At 39.9% G+C, this 19524-nt stretch overlaps 1 protein-coding gene across 3 annotated transcripts in view; it reads left to right on the top strand.

Moving 5' to 3' along the window:
• The window catches only part of LOC126354875 (rho guanine nucleotide exchange factor 26-like), a 444136-nt gene that overhangs the window by 322003 nt on the left and 102609 nt on the right, over window positions 1–19524 (top strand). For all 3 annotated transcript variants that reach the window (XM_050004883.1, XM_050004882.1, XM_050004884.1), the window contains 2 exons: window positions 3942–4059; window positions 7027–7148. In XM_050004883.1, coding sequence (XP_049860840.1) covers window positions 3942–4059; window positions 7027–7148 — 240 coding nt within the window. The remainder of the gene's footprint in view (window positions 1–3941; window positions 4060–7026; window positions 7149–19524) is intronic.

Genomic DNA, 19524 nt, shown 5'->3' with positions numbered 1-19524 from the left:
GGTTGTAGAAGTGGTTATGAAATTGCAGTGGTGTAGCCTATGTATTTATATGAGTGACTGCTTTGTGTATTTTGATTATTTCTGCTGGTTCTAGAAAGAAATTTCTTAAATTGTCTACCTGTCCATGATGTAGGTTATTTATGTCGATAAATCCCCTTCTGTTGCCGAATGTATGTGATGTATTCTATATTTGTAGCATTGTGATCGTGTAAGTGTATTGAGTGCTTCTAGGTCTGTGTTACTCCATTTCACTACTCCAAATGAGTAGGTCAATATTGTTATAGCATAATTATTTATAGCTTTTGTCTTGCTATTAATTCTGTTTTCACTATTTTTGTTAGTCTTTGTCTATATTTTTCTTTTAGTTCTTCTTTAATATTTGTATTATCTATTCCTATTTTTTGTCTGTATCCTAGATATTTATAGGCATCTGTTTTTTCCATCGCTTCTATGCAGTTGCTGTGGTTATCCAATATGTAATCTTCTTGTTTAGTGTGTTTTCCCTTGACTATGCTATTTTTCTTACATTTGTCTGTTCCGAAAGCCATATTTATATCACTGCTGAATACTTCTGTTATCTTTAGTAATTGGTTGAGTTGTTGATTTGTTGCTGCCAGTAGTTTTAGATCATCCATACATAGCAAATGTGTGATTTTGTGTTGGTATGTTCCAGTAACATTATATCCATAATTTGTATTATTTAGCCTGTTGGATAGTGGGTTCAGAGCAAGGCAGAACCAAAAAGGACTTAATGAGTCTCCTTGGTAAATCCCATGCTTAATCTGTATTGGCTGTGATGCGATATTATTTGAATTTGTTTGAATATGAAGTGTGGTTTTCCAATTTTTCATTACTATGTTCAGGAACTGTATCAATTTAGGATCTACTTTGTATTTTTTCAATATTTGTAGTAACCATGAGTGGGGTACACTATCAAAAGCTTTTTGGTAATCAATGTATGTGTAATGTAGCGACCTTTGTTTAGTTTTAGCTTTATATGTCACCTCTGCATCTATTATCAGTTGCTCTTTACATCCTTGTGCTCCTTTGCAACAGCCGTTTTGTTCTTCATTTATAATTTTGTTCTGTATTGTATGTGTCATTAATTTCTGTGTAATGACTGAAGTTAATATTTTGTATATTGTTGGTAGGCATTTTGTTGTTGTTGTTGTTGTTGTTGTGGTCTTCAGTCCTGAAACTGGTTTGATGCAGCTCTCCATGCTACTCTATCCTGTGCAAGCTTCTTCATCTCGCAGTACCTACTGCAACCTACATCCTTCTGAATCTGCTTAGTGTAGTCATCTCTTGGTCTCCCTCTACGATTTTTACCCTCTACGCTGCCCTCCAATACTAAATTGGTGATCCCTTGATGCCTCAGAACATGTCCTACCAACCGATCCCTTCTTCTGGTCAAGTTGTGCCACAAACTTCTCTTCTCCCCAATCCGATTCAATACTTCCTCATTAGTTATGTGATCTACCCATCTAATCTTCAGCATTCTTCTGTAGCACCACATTTCGAAAGCTTCTATTCTCTTCTTGTCCAAACTATTTATCGTCCATGATTCACTTCCATACATGGCTACACTCCATACAAATACTTTCAGAAATGACTTCCTGACACTTAAATCTATACTCGATGTTAACAAATCTCTCTTCTTCAGAAACGCTTTCCTTGCCATTGCCAGTCTACATTTTATATCCTCTCTACTTCGACCATCATCAGTTATTTTGCTCCCCAAATAGCAATACTCCTTTACTACTTAAAGTGTCTCATTTCCTAATCTAATTCCCTCAGCATCACCCGACTTTATTCAACTACATTCCATTATCCTCGTTTTGCTTTTGTTGATTGTCATCTTATATCCTCCTTTCAAGACACTATCCATTCCGTTCAACTGCTCTTCCAAGTCCTTTGCTGTCTCAGACAGAATTACGATGTCATCGGCGAACCTCAAAGTTTTTATTTCTTCTCCATGGACTTTAATACCTACTCCAAATTTTTCTTTTGTTTCCTTCACTGCTTGCTCAATATACAGATTGGATAACATCGGGGATAGACTACAGCCCTGTCTCACTCCATTCCCAACCACTGCTTCCCTTTCATGTCCCTCGACTCTTATAACTGCCATTTGGTTTCTGTACAAATTGTAAATAGCCTTTCGCTCCCCGTATTTTACCCCTGCCACCTTCAGAATTTGAAAGAGAGTATTCCAGTCAACATTGTCAAAAGCTTTCTCTAAGTCTACAAATGCTAGAAACGTAGGTTTGCCCTTCCTTAATCTAGCTTCTAAGATAAGTCGTAGGGTCAGTATTGCCTCACGTGTTCCAACATTTCTACGGAATCCAAACTGATCTTCCGCGAGGTCGGCTTCTACTAGTTTTTCCATTCGTCTGTAAAGAACTCGCGTTAGTATTTTGCAGCTGTGACTTATTAAACTGATAGTTCGGTAATTTTCACATCTGTCAACACCTGCTTTCTTTGGGATTGGAATTATTATATTCTTCTTGAAGTCTGAGGGTATTTCGCCTGTCTCATACATCTTGCTCACCAGATGGTAGAGTTTTGTCAGGACTGGCTCTCCCAAGGCCATCAGTAGTTCCAATGGAATGTTGTCTACTCCAGGGCCCTTGTTTCGACTCAGGTCTTTAAGTGCTCTGTCAAACTCTTCACGCAGTATCGTATCTCCCATTTTTATCTTCATGTTATGGGGCGATATTTTGCTGGGTTTGCTTGATCTTTAGGTTTCAGTTAAGTTATTCCATGTGTAAGTGTATCAGGGAATGTGTATGGGTCTGCAATGTAACTGTTAAATAATTTAGTTAGATGTGAATGTGTTGAGGTGAACTTCTTTAGCCAGAAATTTACTATTTTATCATTTCCAGGGGCTTTCCAATTGTGCATAGAATTAATTGCTCGGGTGACTTCATGTTGCAAAATTATCACTTCAGGCATTTGTGGTATCATCTTGTACGAGTCTGTTTCTGCTTGTATCCACTGTGCATGCCTGTTATGTTGTACTGGGTTTGACCATATGTTGCTCCAGAAGTGTTCCATGTCTGTTGTGTTTGGTGGATTGTCTATTTTAATGTGTGTGTTATCTACGATAAAATTTCTTTTGGTTTGTGTTGAATGTTTGGTTTTGTTTCCTTCTATTTTCACTTTTTTTTTATCTTCTAAATCGTTTTGCCAATGCTTGTAATTTCTGCTTCTTTTCATCTAATTGCTCTATCGCTTCTTGTTGTGAGATTTTACCTAACGTTTTTCGTTTTTTGTCTGATATTTCATTTCTTATAAATTGTGTTAGCTGTCTGATGTCTTTTCTCAGTTTTTTATTCTGATCTGTAGCCTGTGTTGCCATGCTGGTTTTGTGGGTTTCTTCTGTGTGTTGGTTGGTTCTGATCTCTGCCTAGTGTGTATATTTAGTGTAGTGAGTGCTCCTATATAAACCAGTAGTTGTAACTCTTCCATAGTTGTATTTTCATTTATTTTGTTGTGTATGATTGTGTTGATAGTTGTTTCGACTTGTGGGTTATTTGGTGGTCTATGCAAGAATGGTCTAATGTCTGTATTTGTGTCTTTGTGTTCTATATATGTCAGCTGAAATTTTTCTTCTATATCTAACATGTGTGTCACTTCATGTTCTATTTGTGCTTATTCTGGTGGCTGTCTTAAGATTTCGTTTTCCTTTGATTGTTTAATTGATACGTGGTGTTCTTTGTTTGTTTGCTCTGGGATGTTTGAGTCAATTACTGTATTTTCTTCTTCTTCTGATATATTATTATTATTATTATTATTATTATTATTATTATTATTTATTATTATTTATTATTATTGTCATTGTTATTATTTGTTGTTACAGGAATTATTTTCTTGCATTTATTGTGATGCTGTTTCTCTGGCATGTGCTTTAACTGATATTGGTAACACTGGTATTTCAGAGGACAGCAGTGGATCAGGAAACAGTAATGTGGCACCCCGCAGTGAGACAAGCGATGAGTGGGTCGATATAGAGCAGTCGGACTGCGATACAACTGCCTCCACCCCGACTATCCTGCTGTGAGTAGTACCTTAAATATTGGTACTCAAAATTTGATTTTGGTCAAATTCAACAACTGGAGAATGGTTACTGCATTTTTGTTGTTTGAGCATACTGTGGAGTTACACAGATCCATACGTAAATCAGCCAGAACATTATGACCACATGTCTAATAGCCGGTATGTTCACCTTTGGTATGAATACCAGCAGTGTCATGGCATGGAAGCAATGAGGCCTCAGTAGGTCATCAGAGGGAGTTGGCACCAAATCTGCACACACACACAAGTTCCCTAATTTGCATAAATTCTGGGGAAAGGGGTGATGAGCTCTAGTCCCACATTCAATCACATCCCAGATGTGTTTGATCAGGTTCAGATCTGGTGAGATGATGGGCTAGCACATCAGTTGGAATTCACCACTGCATTCCTTGAACCACTATATCACACTTGTGGTCTTGGGACATGGAACATTATCTTGCCAAAATAATGCCACTGCCATCAGGAAATATGATGATCATGAAGGGGTGCATGTGGTCTGCAACCAGTGTAAGCTACTGCTTAGCCTCTGCTTTGCACAAGCTGCACCGGACCCATGGATGGCCATGTGAACGTTCCCCAGAGCATAATAAGGGTTATCGCCAGCTTATCTTCATCCCACAGTACAGGCATCAAGGAGCTTCTCCCCTGGATTTGTGCCCTCCCGTCGGCGCAATGAAGAAGGTATCGGGACTCGTCATACCGTGCGACACTCTGCCACTGCAATGGCATAAAGTGCCGATGGTCACATACCCGTTTCAGTCACAGTTGCCAAAGTCATGGTGTTGACACTGGCACATGTACAGGTCGTCAGTCGTGGAGGCTCATCGTTAGGAGTGTCGGTGCACTGTGTGTTCACATACACTTGTACTCTGCCTAGCTTTTAAGTCTGTTGTTAGTTCTGTCACAGTTCAACAGTCTGCCCAGCCTACGACACCCAATGTCTGTAATGAGGGACGGCCACCCAACCCCACGATGTCTGGAAGCGGTTTCACTTGGGTTTCATCTTGTGTTGAAGACAGTCATTGCAGAAGTCCTGGAGTACCCGACAAGTCAAGCAGTATCAAAAATTCTCGTGCTGAGCCTCTAGGCAGTCAAACTTGGACAGATTGTTTGACTTCCCAATTCTACACACGGACAGCATGCTCACTGATACTACATGCAGTGTGCGTGCATCTCAACAGCAGTCATTTGTCACCAGGTGTTGCCGCTGTTGGATGGTTTTATACCGGTGGTCATAATGTTCTGGCAAATCAGAGTATAATATTACGTTATCATGTACTGCACTGCACCATAGAGGACTGTTGTTGGCCATTCGAGAAATAAAAAAGGTGGCTAATGGGCATCCAATATACTTAACTGTACAAAAGAAAATTCTATTGACAAAACCAATAAATCTGAGGCAGAATTGTTGGTCGGTACTTATTTTCAGAAAGTGACATGTGTAGAAATGTTGGTCGGTACTTATTTTCAGAAAGTGACATGTGTAGCAATAGTGTTTTGTCTGTTTCTGTGGAAGGTCTTAAGGACGAAAGCTTTATTTGGAACAGTCTTCTTGTTGTGCATATCTGCGACTCGGCATCTCCACTATATGAGAAGAAACTTTCCTTTTCATAAAATTGTTAACGTTTGATGAGGATTGTAATGGATCTGGGAAATGTGTTATTTTCTACCAGATTTATCGATACCAAATTGTAAATGTTTTCTTATATTTTTGTCGGAATTTTTTTATTGTAATTTGCCTTATTTTATGTTAATTTATTTATATTTTTGAGAGTGAAAGCATATTGATTACTATTAGTAGATGTGACGAAGAATATCAAAGAGACTGATTACTAGTGGAAGCTTGTGTGTTGTGTAAAATGTCTTTGATGCTGGAGCCGTCTTTGACTGTAGTCAGTCGGCAGTGAACTCTTGGTGTGTGTTGACGGTAGAACAATGTGCAAGTCGCCGTTGTAAATATTTGCTAGTGAACAGGAAAAATGAAATATATGTTACTACATTTTTTATATAAACTTTAAGAAGAAACCACATTAGAAGAAATGGTATTTGAAGCACCAAAACTGAGGCAACCGCATTGAACCAGGTCATCTCTGCAGCCGACGAAACTGCATTGTTTAATCATACTTCCACTAGACGACTGAAGTCAAGACAAATATTATCTCGTAAACATTTCACGGAAAAGGTACTGTCATGAAATATGCCAGATTTAAGTAAATAAAAATAGTGGAGCATATTTCAACTGGGGGTTCAGCCGGGATACCATATTTCAGGATGTTGTGGAGGTTACGGAGGTGATGAAAGTTGACAGTGTGTGCTAACCCATTTCAGGGCTTGACTATAAATTACTGACAATGATTTAACCACACAATATAATACGGATGTGACCATTCTGCCATACCGACTTCCTATAACTTGTAACACTGGGTGCCACACGAAGTGGCACCCTAGATCTCTGGCTGCACAGACCGGCAGAGCCATAGTGATTTCATTTGCTTGTGCCATGTATGTCAAGTGTTTCTGTGTGTCCCACAAGAATGAAGTCCTCACAGTGTTTTCACAATGTGATGATTATTTTTTCACAGGTCACAAAGCTACCAGGATGTATAGTTGTAATAACTTATCATTTATCTCACAACAGATTGCTTTCTATTTCTTATTGTGTATGATCAATTATTGTCCTGAATTCTAATCTTTGCTAAGTTTCTCTTATCTGCCCATGTGTCCTGGCATGGACGCCTTTTATCTTATAGATACTTCACCTTTTCTTTTTCCTTTGTTTCTTGATTAACAACATGCTGTCGACAATTCTTAGTTTTTTTGATTAGGGATCTGAGTAAATACTGATTTCAGCTGTAAACTTGTCACCATCAGTAATTTTGGTATAGTAACATTTTTCAAATATATATACTTGCAAAGAAAATCTAAAGCTGCTCATTTTTCTGTCATTAGGGTTCAAGACAGGATGAGAACTCGGAGGAGCCCATCGTGGTCACACCAGGTGCGACAGACGTGGAACAAGTCACTCTCACAGAACAGACTGTCACAGCAGGAAAATGTTAACAGTGATGGTGGTGAGTAACGTCAACAATAGATCTCAAACTTTTGTCTTGACAAAATAATTATGCAAGTTACTTTTTGTCAATCTTATGTTTCACAGGTGAGTATGAAATAGACTGAAAGACATGTATTAATTAGACATTCAATGAATAAATTAAGTCTAGATCGCCAAGTACACTATCAAAAGCAATGACTTTTGAGTTGATAACACCATTTAAATATCTGAAGACCTGACACATCAAAATGATAGCTGAGTACTTATGCTATGTTAGAGTGTACTATAGACCACTGTGAGGGCATTAGTATGTAAATGTAATTCTACATAGTATAAGAGAAAACATAGATTCCGACATTTGGTAAAAGCAATTGGCTTCAGACTTTTGGTAAATGCAATAAGTTCCAAATAGGTATGAAAATATGGGGTTAATTGGTTTAGCACAGTCAACTGGTAATAGGGGAGAATTGCATACCTTATGTTACAGCCTGATAATATACAGTACTGGCCATTAAAATTGCTACAACAAGAAGAAATGCAGATGATAAACGGGTATTCATTGGACAAATATATTATACTAGAACTGACATGTGATTACATTTTCACGCAATTTCGGTGCATAGATCCTGGAATCAGCACCCAGAACAACCACCTCTTTTCGTAATAACGGCTTTGGCACGCCTGGGCATTGAGTCAAATAGAGCTTGGATGGTGTGTACAGGTACAGCTGCCCATGCAGCTTCAACACGATACCACAGTTCATCAAGAGTAGTGACTGGACTATTGTGACGAGCCAGTTGCCCGGCCACCACTGACCAGACATTTTCAATTGGTGAGAGATCTGGAGAATGTGCTGGCCAGGGCAGCAGTCAGACATTTTCTGCATCCAAAAAGGCCCTTACAGGACCTGCAACATGCGGTCGTGCACTATCCTGCTGAAATGTAGGGTTTCGCAGGGATCGAATGGCGGGTAGAGCCATGAGTCGTAACACATCTGAAATGTAACGTCCACTGTTCAAAGTGCCGTCAATGCAAACAAGAGGTGACACAGACGTGTAACCAATGGCAGCCCATACCATCACACTGGGTGATACGCCAGTATGACGATGAGGAATACATGCTTCCAATGTGAGTTCACCGCGATGTCGCCAAACATGGATACGACCATCATGATGCTGTGAACAGAACCTGGATTCATCTGAAAAAATGACTTTTTGCCATTTGTGAATCCAGGTTCGTCGTTGAGTACACAATCCCAGGCGCTCCTGTCTGTGATGCAGCATCAAGGGTAACCGCAGCCATGGTCTCCGAACTAATAATAGTCCATGCTGCTGCAAACGTCGTCGAACTGTTCATGCAGATGGTTGTTGTCTTGCAAACATCCCCATCTGTTGACTTGGGGATCAAGGCGTGGCAGCACAATCCATTACAGCCATGTGGATAAGATGCCTGTCATCTTGACTGCTAGTGATACAAGGCTGTTGGGATCCAGCATGGCATTCGTATTACCCTCCTGAACCCACCGATTCCATATTCTGCTAACAGTCATTGGATCTCGACCAACACGAGCAGCAGTGTCGTGATACGATAAACCGCAATCACGATAGGCTAGAATCCAACCTTTATCAAAGTCAGAAACATGATGGTACTCATTTGTCGTCCTTACGCGAGGCATCACAATGACGTTTCACCAGGCAGTGCTGGTCAACTGCTGTTTGTGTATGACAAATCGGTTGGAAACTTTCCTCATGTCAGCACGTTGCAGGTGTCGCCACTGGCGCCAATCTTGTGTCAATGCTCTGAAAAGCTAATCATTTGCAAATTACAGCATCTTTTTCCTGTCGGTTAAATTTCATGTCTGTAGCACGTCATCTTCATGGTGTAGCAATTTTAATGGCCAGTAGTGTAACTGTTAACAATGTGATTTAACAGTGAAGAATGGGTAGTTTAACATGTTTGCAAATAAACATTAATTACAACAGCTATGATAGCTGGTCATAAATAACTTTAGGTGATGTATTCTATTTACAAGTATGAATGATATATTTTCAGTCAGTCTTTCCCACACTGATGAATGGTGGGCTTGCAAAGCAAAAATAAATTGGCACTTTAGGTAGTATACAATCAAATCTCATTAAGTCCTTTTAAATGTTTCAGTCTTTTATTATAATATAAACAAGTGTTATCAGATTCCCAAAAGTCAATCACAACTCATGAAATCACATAATTCTGAAATTTGTATGCATCGTAACTCTGCAGAAGTCTGTCTTGACAACCTATTCTCAAAAATTGTTACCAAAGAAGAATCACCAAATCAGACAGAATGATGCATGCACAACCAGAGCAATCAATACCTGAATTCTGTGAGTGCACTGATGTATCTGATTTTTTGTACACTGAGTGCATAGGGGCCTAAAGATAGCATAATGAGATGCCAAATCTTGTTGCATAAATAAAACTACTACTTCGGAAAACTTACGACTGTTTGGTGATTGTTCTTTGGTAAATATCTGACCAGTTGCTATCTCATACCCATGATGGATCAACAGAGATACTCTCAAAAATATCAAAGTTCGGATTCTGCACCACAGTGGTCAGTTGCAAAAAGTTAGTGATGACTTCGGCAGGGTTCTATCACCAATGTGCCTGCAAACATTTCCAAGGCTCCTCTGCAAAATTCAAAGCATTCCAACACAAAAAAGTTAGAAATCGACAAGCACTTCTACATGTGAGACCGTTTAGCCAAGATTCAGTATGAGGGGTGGGCATAAAATTACAATTGGATCCTTCTATCGGACACCAGACTTGCTCCTGATGTAACTGAAAATTTTAGAGAAACCCTCAGTTTGCTTGTACACAAGTTCCCCAATCATACTCTTATCATTAGAGGTGACTTCAACTATTCAACAATCAATTGTGATAGTTACAGTTTATTTTAGTGGTGGCTGTGACAAGACATACTTTGAAAAATTAGTTAAATGCCTTCTCTGAAAACTATCTAGAACAGGTATTTTGGAAACCCACTCATGATGGAAATATATTAGATCTAATGGCAATAAACAGACTTAACCTCTTTGAGGATGCCAACATAGAGATTTTTTTCTGGTGACCATGAAGTGGCAGTTAGCGACAGTGATTACCAAAGCGCAAAGGGCAACTAAAACAAGTAGTAAAGATTAATGAGTAAGAATGCAGAGCCTTGCGGCAGTGATATTGAATAAAAAGTTCTCTGTTTCCCAGCCATGTCAGGTGATTAAAATTCCACGACCTTTTGACCAAGCATTTACACTTGCTGCTGGCTATGATGCCACTGGTGTTCAAAGCAAAACCATATATGGGCATAAGTTAACTTGACATTCAATGTGCTTGCTTCAACCTCCTAGTTGCTGGATCCCATTCTGTGCTGAGCTACAGGCCACTGTCTCTATTAAGGGCATTATCAATGATTCTTATTTTAATGGTTAATTACACAGTCCTAGAAGCAGTTATTGCGAGCCACAGCCCATGTTATGTCAAATTTGATTGGGTGACCATTTTCTAGAGTGTGCTGAGCTAAAGCAGTTTTTTGGGGTAACATAGATTATTACTCCTTCCTGCATTGTTCTAGAAAGAGTAATGTTTGTCCATATGTGGGGCACTGTGAATATCATTTTAAGAACTCTGTCAATTTTATCAGCCAAATTAACCATCTGTGACTTGGTGAGGGTGAATTATGATCAGTTTTTATGATGAGGCACTGTCTACAAATGTGGCTAGCAAAGTCCCTTTGGACCTAGAATGGCAGTTTATGAATAATAAACAAATTTACCATTGCGAAGGACTGATGCTTTTCAGTTTGTGAAACCTTGAGGAACAGTGTTGTAGTTGGGATGGTCTTTAAATCATTAGCCTCATTCCATTTACATTTCATAGACACTGATTGTGAAGATGATTGGCTCATTATGGGAAAATCCCACATGATAGCAAGAGTCTCTGATGGCGCGCTTCTTTCAACTGGGGCGCTCTTCACAAGGGGTCACACCCACCTTAGGTGATTGTTCACACCTCAGGTCACATTTCCCAGACATCTGACAGGGGCCAATCTGCAATTTGGGAAGGTAGCAGTGCAGGCAGTCACCCATTCCTGAGCCTGTTCTGTACCAGTGGGTATGTGCAAACCCTATCTGTTGACCTGGGCTGGGAATTACACGTTTCCCTGCCACCTGTTACGTGTACGAAGTGTGGGCCCCCTTCAGGAGTGCACAGGGGGGAAGAAGAAAAAAGAGAAGCCTCAAATGCCAAAGCGGAGGAAGTACATGCAGTGAGACAGTCGCATTTCCTGAACTCCATCGTCCGAGAAGCACCGCAGCCCTGGGTCCTTGGATAAACCATGAAAATCCACAGCATATAACTCACCGTAAACATGATCGCTGAGCCACCGACAGGCACGTAGAAATGACAATCACACTCTCACAACTAAATTTTCGGCCGTAGGCTTTGTCAGAAAACAAGAGCATACACACATCCACACAGGCACTCTGACACAACTCGTGCGTACACTACCGCCATCTCTGGCCACTGCATCATCAATCTCTGAGAATCGGATCTCGCCTCCCTGCCTCTGCTAGTGGCAGGAAGTGGCAGCACTGCAAGCCGAGGGGAATGGTAGGAACAGGAGAAGCCATAAGAATGAGAGAGTAGGGAAGTGGTGTACGCACTCAGCTGTGCCCAGCCAGAGAAGATGCACGACATCTCAGTAAACAAACGATTTCATGTACCAAGATAAAAACGAGATTTTTCCAGTGTTTTTTTTTCTTCTTCAAATTTCCTTGATATTTTCGTGGTTTCCCTGATATGTTTGAAATTTCCCATATTTCCAGAACTTGTGGCAACCCTGTCATTAAAGTGTGCAAGAAGGAATACTTCCTAAATGCCTTTCTGCGTGCTGTAATTCCTCTGTCCCTATTGCAGTGGTGTGTAGTGAACTGTACTATATTCCTACGTTCTTCATTTAATACTGGTTCTTTGAACTTCATAAGCAATCTGTTATGGTATAGCTGACGTCTGTCTTTGTGTCTGGCAGTTCTGGTTTGCAGCAAGTCATTGATGTAATTTCTAAGACTTTCCCGGCGATTTTTTGACATCTCGTAAAATTGGGTGTACTGCCGGTGGTTCGCGACACATGATGAAGACGCCGAGTTACGACGGCGAAATATCGTGTTGGGAAGACGCGAACCACCGGCAGTACACCCGATTTTACGAGATGTCAAGTCATTGATGATCTCCCATAGGTCAAAGGAACCTGTGACTACTCATGCTGCCCTTCTTTGTATGTGGACAAAGTCCCCTAGATTAGGGATGGACAGATTTTTAAAACTATAGATATTTTGAAATATCAATATTTTTGGTCCATCACTAAATAAGAGAAACCTCAGTAGTGAAACACTTCTGATATGTGTTCTTCACATGAAATATTGTACTTGCTGTAAAAATTTCAAGCAACAATAGCCCATTTTCCATTAAATACCAGTGCATTAATGCGCAGACTTTTGTGCTGGGTCTAAATTGCTTTCACAGTGAGTCTACCTTATCTTGATTCAGGCACTCAACAGGTAAGACAAGCGCACATTCTGCCTAATTGTTGGTGGGAGTAGTGGTAATTTCCACCATCCTTATACAGTGCTGTCATCAAATGTGTTTGTTTTGCACATTGTATGTATCATTTTCAATGGTGGAAATGACACGTGGAAGTAACAGACTTTCATCAGCATGCACCACACATACATTCAAGTCCAAATTTGTAGTACTGAATATGAAATTAAATTAAGCCCGTTGTAAGACACTTACTAAGATTAGTAGTAGCTGGAATGGGCAAGAAATGGGGAAGAAATCTGTCAATGATAGTTATAGCACCTATGAATCAAAGATTGACAATAAAAAAAATATCACTTCCGATATTCAATATTTAATGTCGATTAACTGATGCCTTGATCATTTAGATATTGGTGATAAATATCTCTATTATTGTGAAAGAATATCAATATTTTATGCCAATCCCTACCCTACGTGGTAGAGCAAGTATTTTGCAAACAATCTCTTTTGTAGATTGACTGCATTTTCTCAGTATCCTACCAATAAAATGATGTCTGTCACTTGCTTTACACAAAGTAAAGTTGAGCATATGTGATCACTGCATTTCATATCCCAAGAAACTGTTACATTCAGGTGAGAGTCTCCTGTTATCTACAGTGCTTGTCAATATTGCAGTCATATGATAGTATGTTTCAGTAGTATGTGAAGTGCAGAGTTTTACCTTCCTGAAAATTTAAAGGAAGTTGCCAAACTCTGCATCACTTCGTTATCAAGGTCTGACCGAATATTTGTGCAACTTCTTTCAGAGAGTACTTTGTCATATATAACTGCATCATCTGCAAAAGTCTGTGGCTAGTAATAATATAGTTTGCAAGGCCAGTAATATACAACATAAACAAAAGGGTCCCAGACCTCTTCCTTGGAACATGCCTGAAGTTACTTCGTCAGTTGATGACATTTTAACCGAGACTATGTGCTTTGTCCTTCCTATTGACGAAACCTCCAAGCAGTTACATAGTTTGTTTGAGACACCATATGTTCATGCTGTTATTAAAGAGTTGTTGTACTTGGTCAAATGCTTTTCAGATGACTAGTAATATTATATCCATCAGATTGCCTTGAACCATGTGTCTGAGGATGCTATGTGAGGAAAGCACAAGTTGGATTTTGCAACACCAATGTTTCCCAAAACTAAGCTGGTTGGCATGGATGATGTCATCCTGTTTGAGAGACCTGTGTTTGAGTCAAGGACATGTTCTAAGATTCTGCAACAGATGGAAGACACTGTCATTGAATGCAAGGTTAATGGGATATTCCTGCCACCCATCCCCTTATAATATTATAGTGTCTACCTTCTCCCAAGCCACGGCTTTTTGTTCAAAGACTCTATGGGATGTTGTGGTTAAGACAGGGACTAAATTGACTCAGATTTTGTATAGGCAAAGATTTTAAGTGAACTTGTTCAGTTTTAGATATTTCTTAGTCAATTCCATTGACACAAAAACAATTACCACTCACAGAAGGGCTGTGACGATTACAGTGGGCCTAATACTCCCAAATCTGTGAAAGATGCGTAAAATACCTTTAGAATGTTCAGTTTCCTTTAGTGTTAAGGAGAAGCTCATCATTTCTACTTAACAAACATCTGATGATTTGATGGAAAAAAAGTACTACGTTTATGTCGACACGTAATTGGCAGCTCAGTCTTCCGAAAAACTATACAGGCATTGTGAAAAATTATAAATAAGTAATCCGGTAGCCAGTGCTCTGGTTACACCGAACGCTTCTGGAAATTAGTTATGCATATCACTTATCACAAATATTGAGCTGTAGCCCTTGTCGTGTGGTCTGAGAGTGTAATAGGTGACACATTAACCATATCTATGTGTGATCGCCACAGTGTGTTGAGACTTCTTAACCCTGCATTTATATGTTTGACGGAATGCTGTATCCCTAACTTTTCGTTTCGCTCTGAGTGGCACAATCTCACTTACTGTGAGGACTGAGGAGCATTCCAACAATATACACACGTAAAATGTTTAGGGCGTACTGTGCTCATCAGTTCGGGACAAATACATTATAACACTGACACTTGGAGCTTGAGTTAATATAGCGTCATCGAGTAAGATCGATATTACTTCGACCCTCAGGGTGAAATCGAGAGTCGTGTGAAAGCTAGTCGACAGAGGTGTGTGCGCAACAGGAGAAAGCAGGTTCGACCATCGTTGGCTACGACCATACACGGGAGGGGGGAAACTAGTTCCGCAAGACATTGAAAACCTTGAGCGGGCTGTGCGAACAGTGAGCTCACCGGGCTCGGTGACATTCAAACCGAGGTGAATAGTGGCGTTTTGCGGATGTGTTGGGAGGGGGCGTGGGGATTGTTGTATGGTGCAGTGTGCCTATTTTGCAGTTGGAGTTCTTTGGCGGAGCGTGGGAACACGCGTGGGTTAGAGGTCTTATGTGGGATTTGGACAGATAGTGACGTCAGTTGAGGCGACACGGTGAATAAGACTCGCGACCTTGGCCGAAAAACATTAATTAATACTGCTGTCTCAGCAGGAGGGTTCGCCTTGCAGCAAGGAAGAGACTGACATTAGCAGCATCCAAATTTTTTCGTTCTCGGAGCAGATGATATCGTTGGCAAATGTGCGCACTGCAAAAAAGATACATGATTTGAGAGAGGATGAGAAGCCGCGACTTCGTTCATTGTCGAGCGACGCCGAGCGATGAGTGGCGGTCCTTTGGACAGGCACACCTACGCTAACTGTTCGACACATTCTCAACATTACAGAAGGCCGAGGCCAGTATGCATCGACAGAGGTAAACATAATATAATTTGTGAAACGAAAGAAGTCTCCAAATCAGAACCACTACTAGTGCTGCTTCAGTAATTACGATCCTTAACATCAGTTTTTTATATAGTGAATACTCCACAGAAATACACCAAATTATCAACTACTGGTTTTTAATTATGCTAATAACTGCTGCGTCACCTTTAAATGATGAAAGTGCTGTCCATCTTTTACTTACTTTACAAGAGACACGATGCTTACGAAATTTGCAAAGTGGAAACTTGTCCTACCCGCCCATCGAAGTCTCCCGGGCAAATTTATCCACAGACTCGTAGAATGATGTTCAGAAAACTGTCGTTCAAAGAAATTAAAATAGATCAGAGTAGCAGAAATGCATTTCAGACTGCAGTAGTTGCATAGTAGTTGTATGTCTTGATGTGCGACTTTGGTTGTCATTTATTTGGTGCCAGGCAGGGGTCTATCGTGATTCAGTTTACCAATATGTGGATCTAAGAGGTTGTCAGAGCTCAAAGTAATCAATGTTCTGCACCAAGACTCTTGACACTTAGGCCTACTGCCTTTTGCATCGTAACTGTGATGGAACAGATTGATAGCAGATTGTAAATTCAGACGTCGTTTTCAGCAAGTACTCACTAATTTATAACTTAGCCTAACTCTTTCCACAAACTTGAACATGTCCTTGCTGAGGTCTATGACATTTGATGTATGTATACAAACGAATGAAACAGCTGTACAGTAATATGCTTTACACATTTGGAGAAAAGGTATATTCTTCAGTACTGTCTTGAATATGCAATATTTAGTTGGAGACTGTGCCATAGTGACTTTCTCAGGAAAGTGATAACTCATTCATACATTCAGTGTTCTGTTTAATCCATCAGTGATAAGGAGCAAGCCAGACTCTTGTAAGTTAACTGAGAACTGCAGAAGAAAATACCTAAAAGAGTAGTGCATGCGTCTGTCTTTAAGATGATAGAATTGTGTAGGTCTGTATTGTAGACAGAATTCCAATGAAGGGAAAAAGAGTAGATTCAGGAATCACACTAAATTGAAACATCATGTCTATTTTTCCGGTAGATAGAGATAAGAGGTAGAAGAGTGGGAGATTCAGGAACTACAAGAAGTTAATAATTGAGATGTTGTATTTGTGAAGTGTCCCATGTTTCTTAATGATGCTGCAGCAGAACAAAGATGACTGGGCAGAATTTACTGGAGATGTGACAGTAGTAGAGAAAAACTTAAGACTGCCTGGTATTCTGAAAGTTCAAAGATGACCAAGTTGGAAAATTATTGTTCAGTAGGTTAGGAAATTGACATACAAGAGTTAACACTGCCATATAAACAGTTTTTTGTCTTGAAAATGAAAGTAAAAGTCCCTCACTGTTGTCAGATAATGTATTGGAAATATCTGTTGATTTATTTACATGGCACTAAAATAATAAGCGGCACAAGTTACTTGAGGTTAGTGGAATAGGAATAGGAATACCAGCTACTACTTTCAGAAGTGTGGTGGTTACCAGTAGGTACAAAAGAGCTGTTAGAAGCTCATCATCACAGCAAGATGAAGAATGTCTCTTTTTGTGGATTACATAAGCCACTGGCAGAGGTTTCATGGTAGGATAAAAAAATATTGTTCCTATGACAAAATTCTCAAAAATGTGACACTGTACTCCTATCATTACAATCACGCATCATTTTTGATAAGGAAAACAGAAGTGTGTTTCAGGGAATTTGCAATTAGATATGGGTAGAAATATGGTGTTTGGTTCTAATGTAAATGAGGAGATTAAATAAAGTTTTACGAATGGATGGGTTTGTTAGCATAACATTAAAATTTATTGCCATCTAACCTTCATTCCTACTTATCCACAAGCATTTTCGAGGTGTCTGCTGACATGTTGAATGATACTAAACAGGAGACAAGAAATATGTCATTAGGAGACCTCCTGTCCGCAAAAATCCCTCGCAAAATGAACAGTTCATGTTTGAATAATTTAACTTTGTGGTGTGGCCAGTGTTTCTCACACCAGTGCATGTTTCGGGCTAGTTTATTAATTTTTGATTTCTCATAGTGAAAACAGCCGAATAATATTTAGTGAACATCATGTTGCATACAGTGCAAAGGAAACAAATCAAGCAGTGGTACGTGGTTGCAAAAGGATGATATAGCAGCCAGGCCAGAAGTTTTTTTGTGCGGAGTGTGTAATATATGCGAGAGATTTCACCCAACTTTCCTGGGCTCTTTTCCAGGTACCTCCTGTCTTGTGATATCCATACTGAGTGGCTTGTGCTGCTTTCTCTTGAAGAAACTTTCATCTTAATGTTTCTTTTTTCTTTCTTTCTTAGCCCTCCTTGGTACAATTTATTAAAAAGGGTGTGGAGGGGAAGCATTCAGTGAATAATTGGCATAATGTACCATTAGTGGCCACCTATGATGCAGAAATTATAAAACTCATTGTGAGGTATGAGAGATGCTTAATCTAAATAATTGAGATGATTATGTAGAGAAATGAAGTTTAACCTAATGAAATAGTTCACAGGTGAATGGTCAGACATCAGAGTCCAACAGACACTGTCCACTGGACACTGACAACTGGCAGTTCACCCGCAAACTGTTTCATCATGAATTAAGCCAGAAGCTGAAGCATCTCAAGTTGAACTTAGCTTCATTTTTACTTGTTTTTATAAAATATATTTCTTGAATTTAATGAAGTTGGGGGGAGGGGAGAGTGTCAGATGTGGCACCTGTAAGCGTCTAATCAGAGTGAGTGGTGTAGCTGTCTGAGCAGATAGATTTTAATGCAGAAGCTTACAACACCGTGGCATTTCTATCTTTCGCCATGCCATGGGATGAGAGGCAGGTGAGGAAAAATGGAGCTGCACAGTTTGTTCAGTTCTCGGTACGCTCCAGACGTGACACCGAATCTTTTGCGACAAGGAAGTTACTCTTTTTCATTGAAAATATCGAGGATAGGTTCACAAAAGTTGCTGCAATAGAGGAGATGGGAAATGGATCTTTGTTGAACAAACTTTTTAATGTTAGTCAATTACACGGGCTTCAGACCTGTGACAAGCTTGGGGATGTAACAGTTTCTGCCTATTCCTCATGACAAACCGAACAGAATTCAAGGTATCACCTTCCATTTACAAGTAATGCTACAAGCAGATGAAGAACTGCACGTTAACCTAGGGCGTCGTGGAGTCCATTTTGTTAGTAATGTTCAGAGATGGCCTGAGGATAATAGGGTAGACACAGGAGCTTTCATGTTAGCCTTCAATGAAAATGTTTTACCTGAGAAAATTAAGATCATTGTTTGTAGGTGTGATGACATAACATGTGCCTTCTGTGACATGTTTCAAGTGCCAGAGGTTTGCACACACATCCTGCTGCTGCACTAATGACCAGAACACCCCCATCCCCGCTCCCCCCATTCACTGACATGTTCAGTTTCCAAGAGGGAGAACAAAATCCAGGGATACAAAACATTTTAATATCTGTCTTATCAAGGTACAAAGATCGAGTTTGAACGATTCCATCCAGTCAATATGACGTCAAACTTTTCAAACAAAATCCACACCTCATGCGATAACAAGGCCTTTCACCTCCAAAGCAATTTTAAAACCGGCCAAGAAAAATATATCGTAGGAGTTTAGAGTTTGTACAGCATTACTTGCACCCAGCTGCTTAGGCAGCAGGATAGGGAAGGCAACAACGGTAGTGGGGGGGGGGGGGGGGGGAGGAGGGGAAGGGGTGGCATTGCTCGTGGACGGGACAGTGTGGTAGGGGAACATTCTGTACCTGAAACCTTCACACAAATGCTAATCTAGTGGGACTTATAAGCTACAGCCAGTGTCTCCAGATGATTCTATGGACAGGTTACACCAGGGTGGCCAATAACTTTGCAACTAAACCATTTATTATTAAAAACACTGGATCACACAGACACTGCAACAACAGGAACCATTTCACCTGTCTTGTACATCTTTCTGTCTTTACCTTGTTGCCAT

The sequence above is a fragment of the Schistocerca gregaria genome, chromosome 3 (genome assembly GCF_023897955.1).
Source record: "Schistocerca gregaria isolate iqSchGreg1 chromosome 3, iqSchGreg1.2, whole genome shotgun sequence".
NCBI classification, from domain to species: domain Eukaryota; kingdom Metazoa; phylum Arthropoda; class Insecta; order Orthoptera; family Acrididae; genus Schistocerca; species Schistocerca gregaria.
The sequence above is the reverse complement of the archived record's forward strand: the minus strand, read 5'-3'. Positions and strand labels throughout refer to the sequence as shown.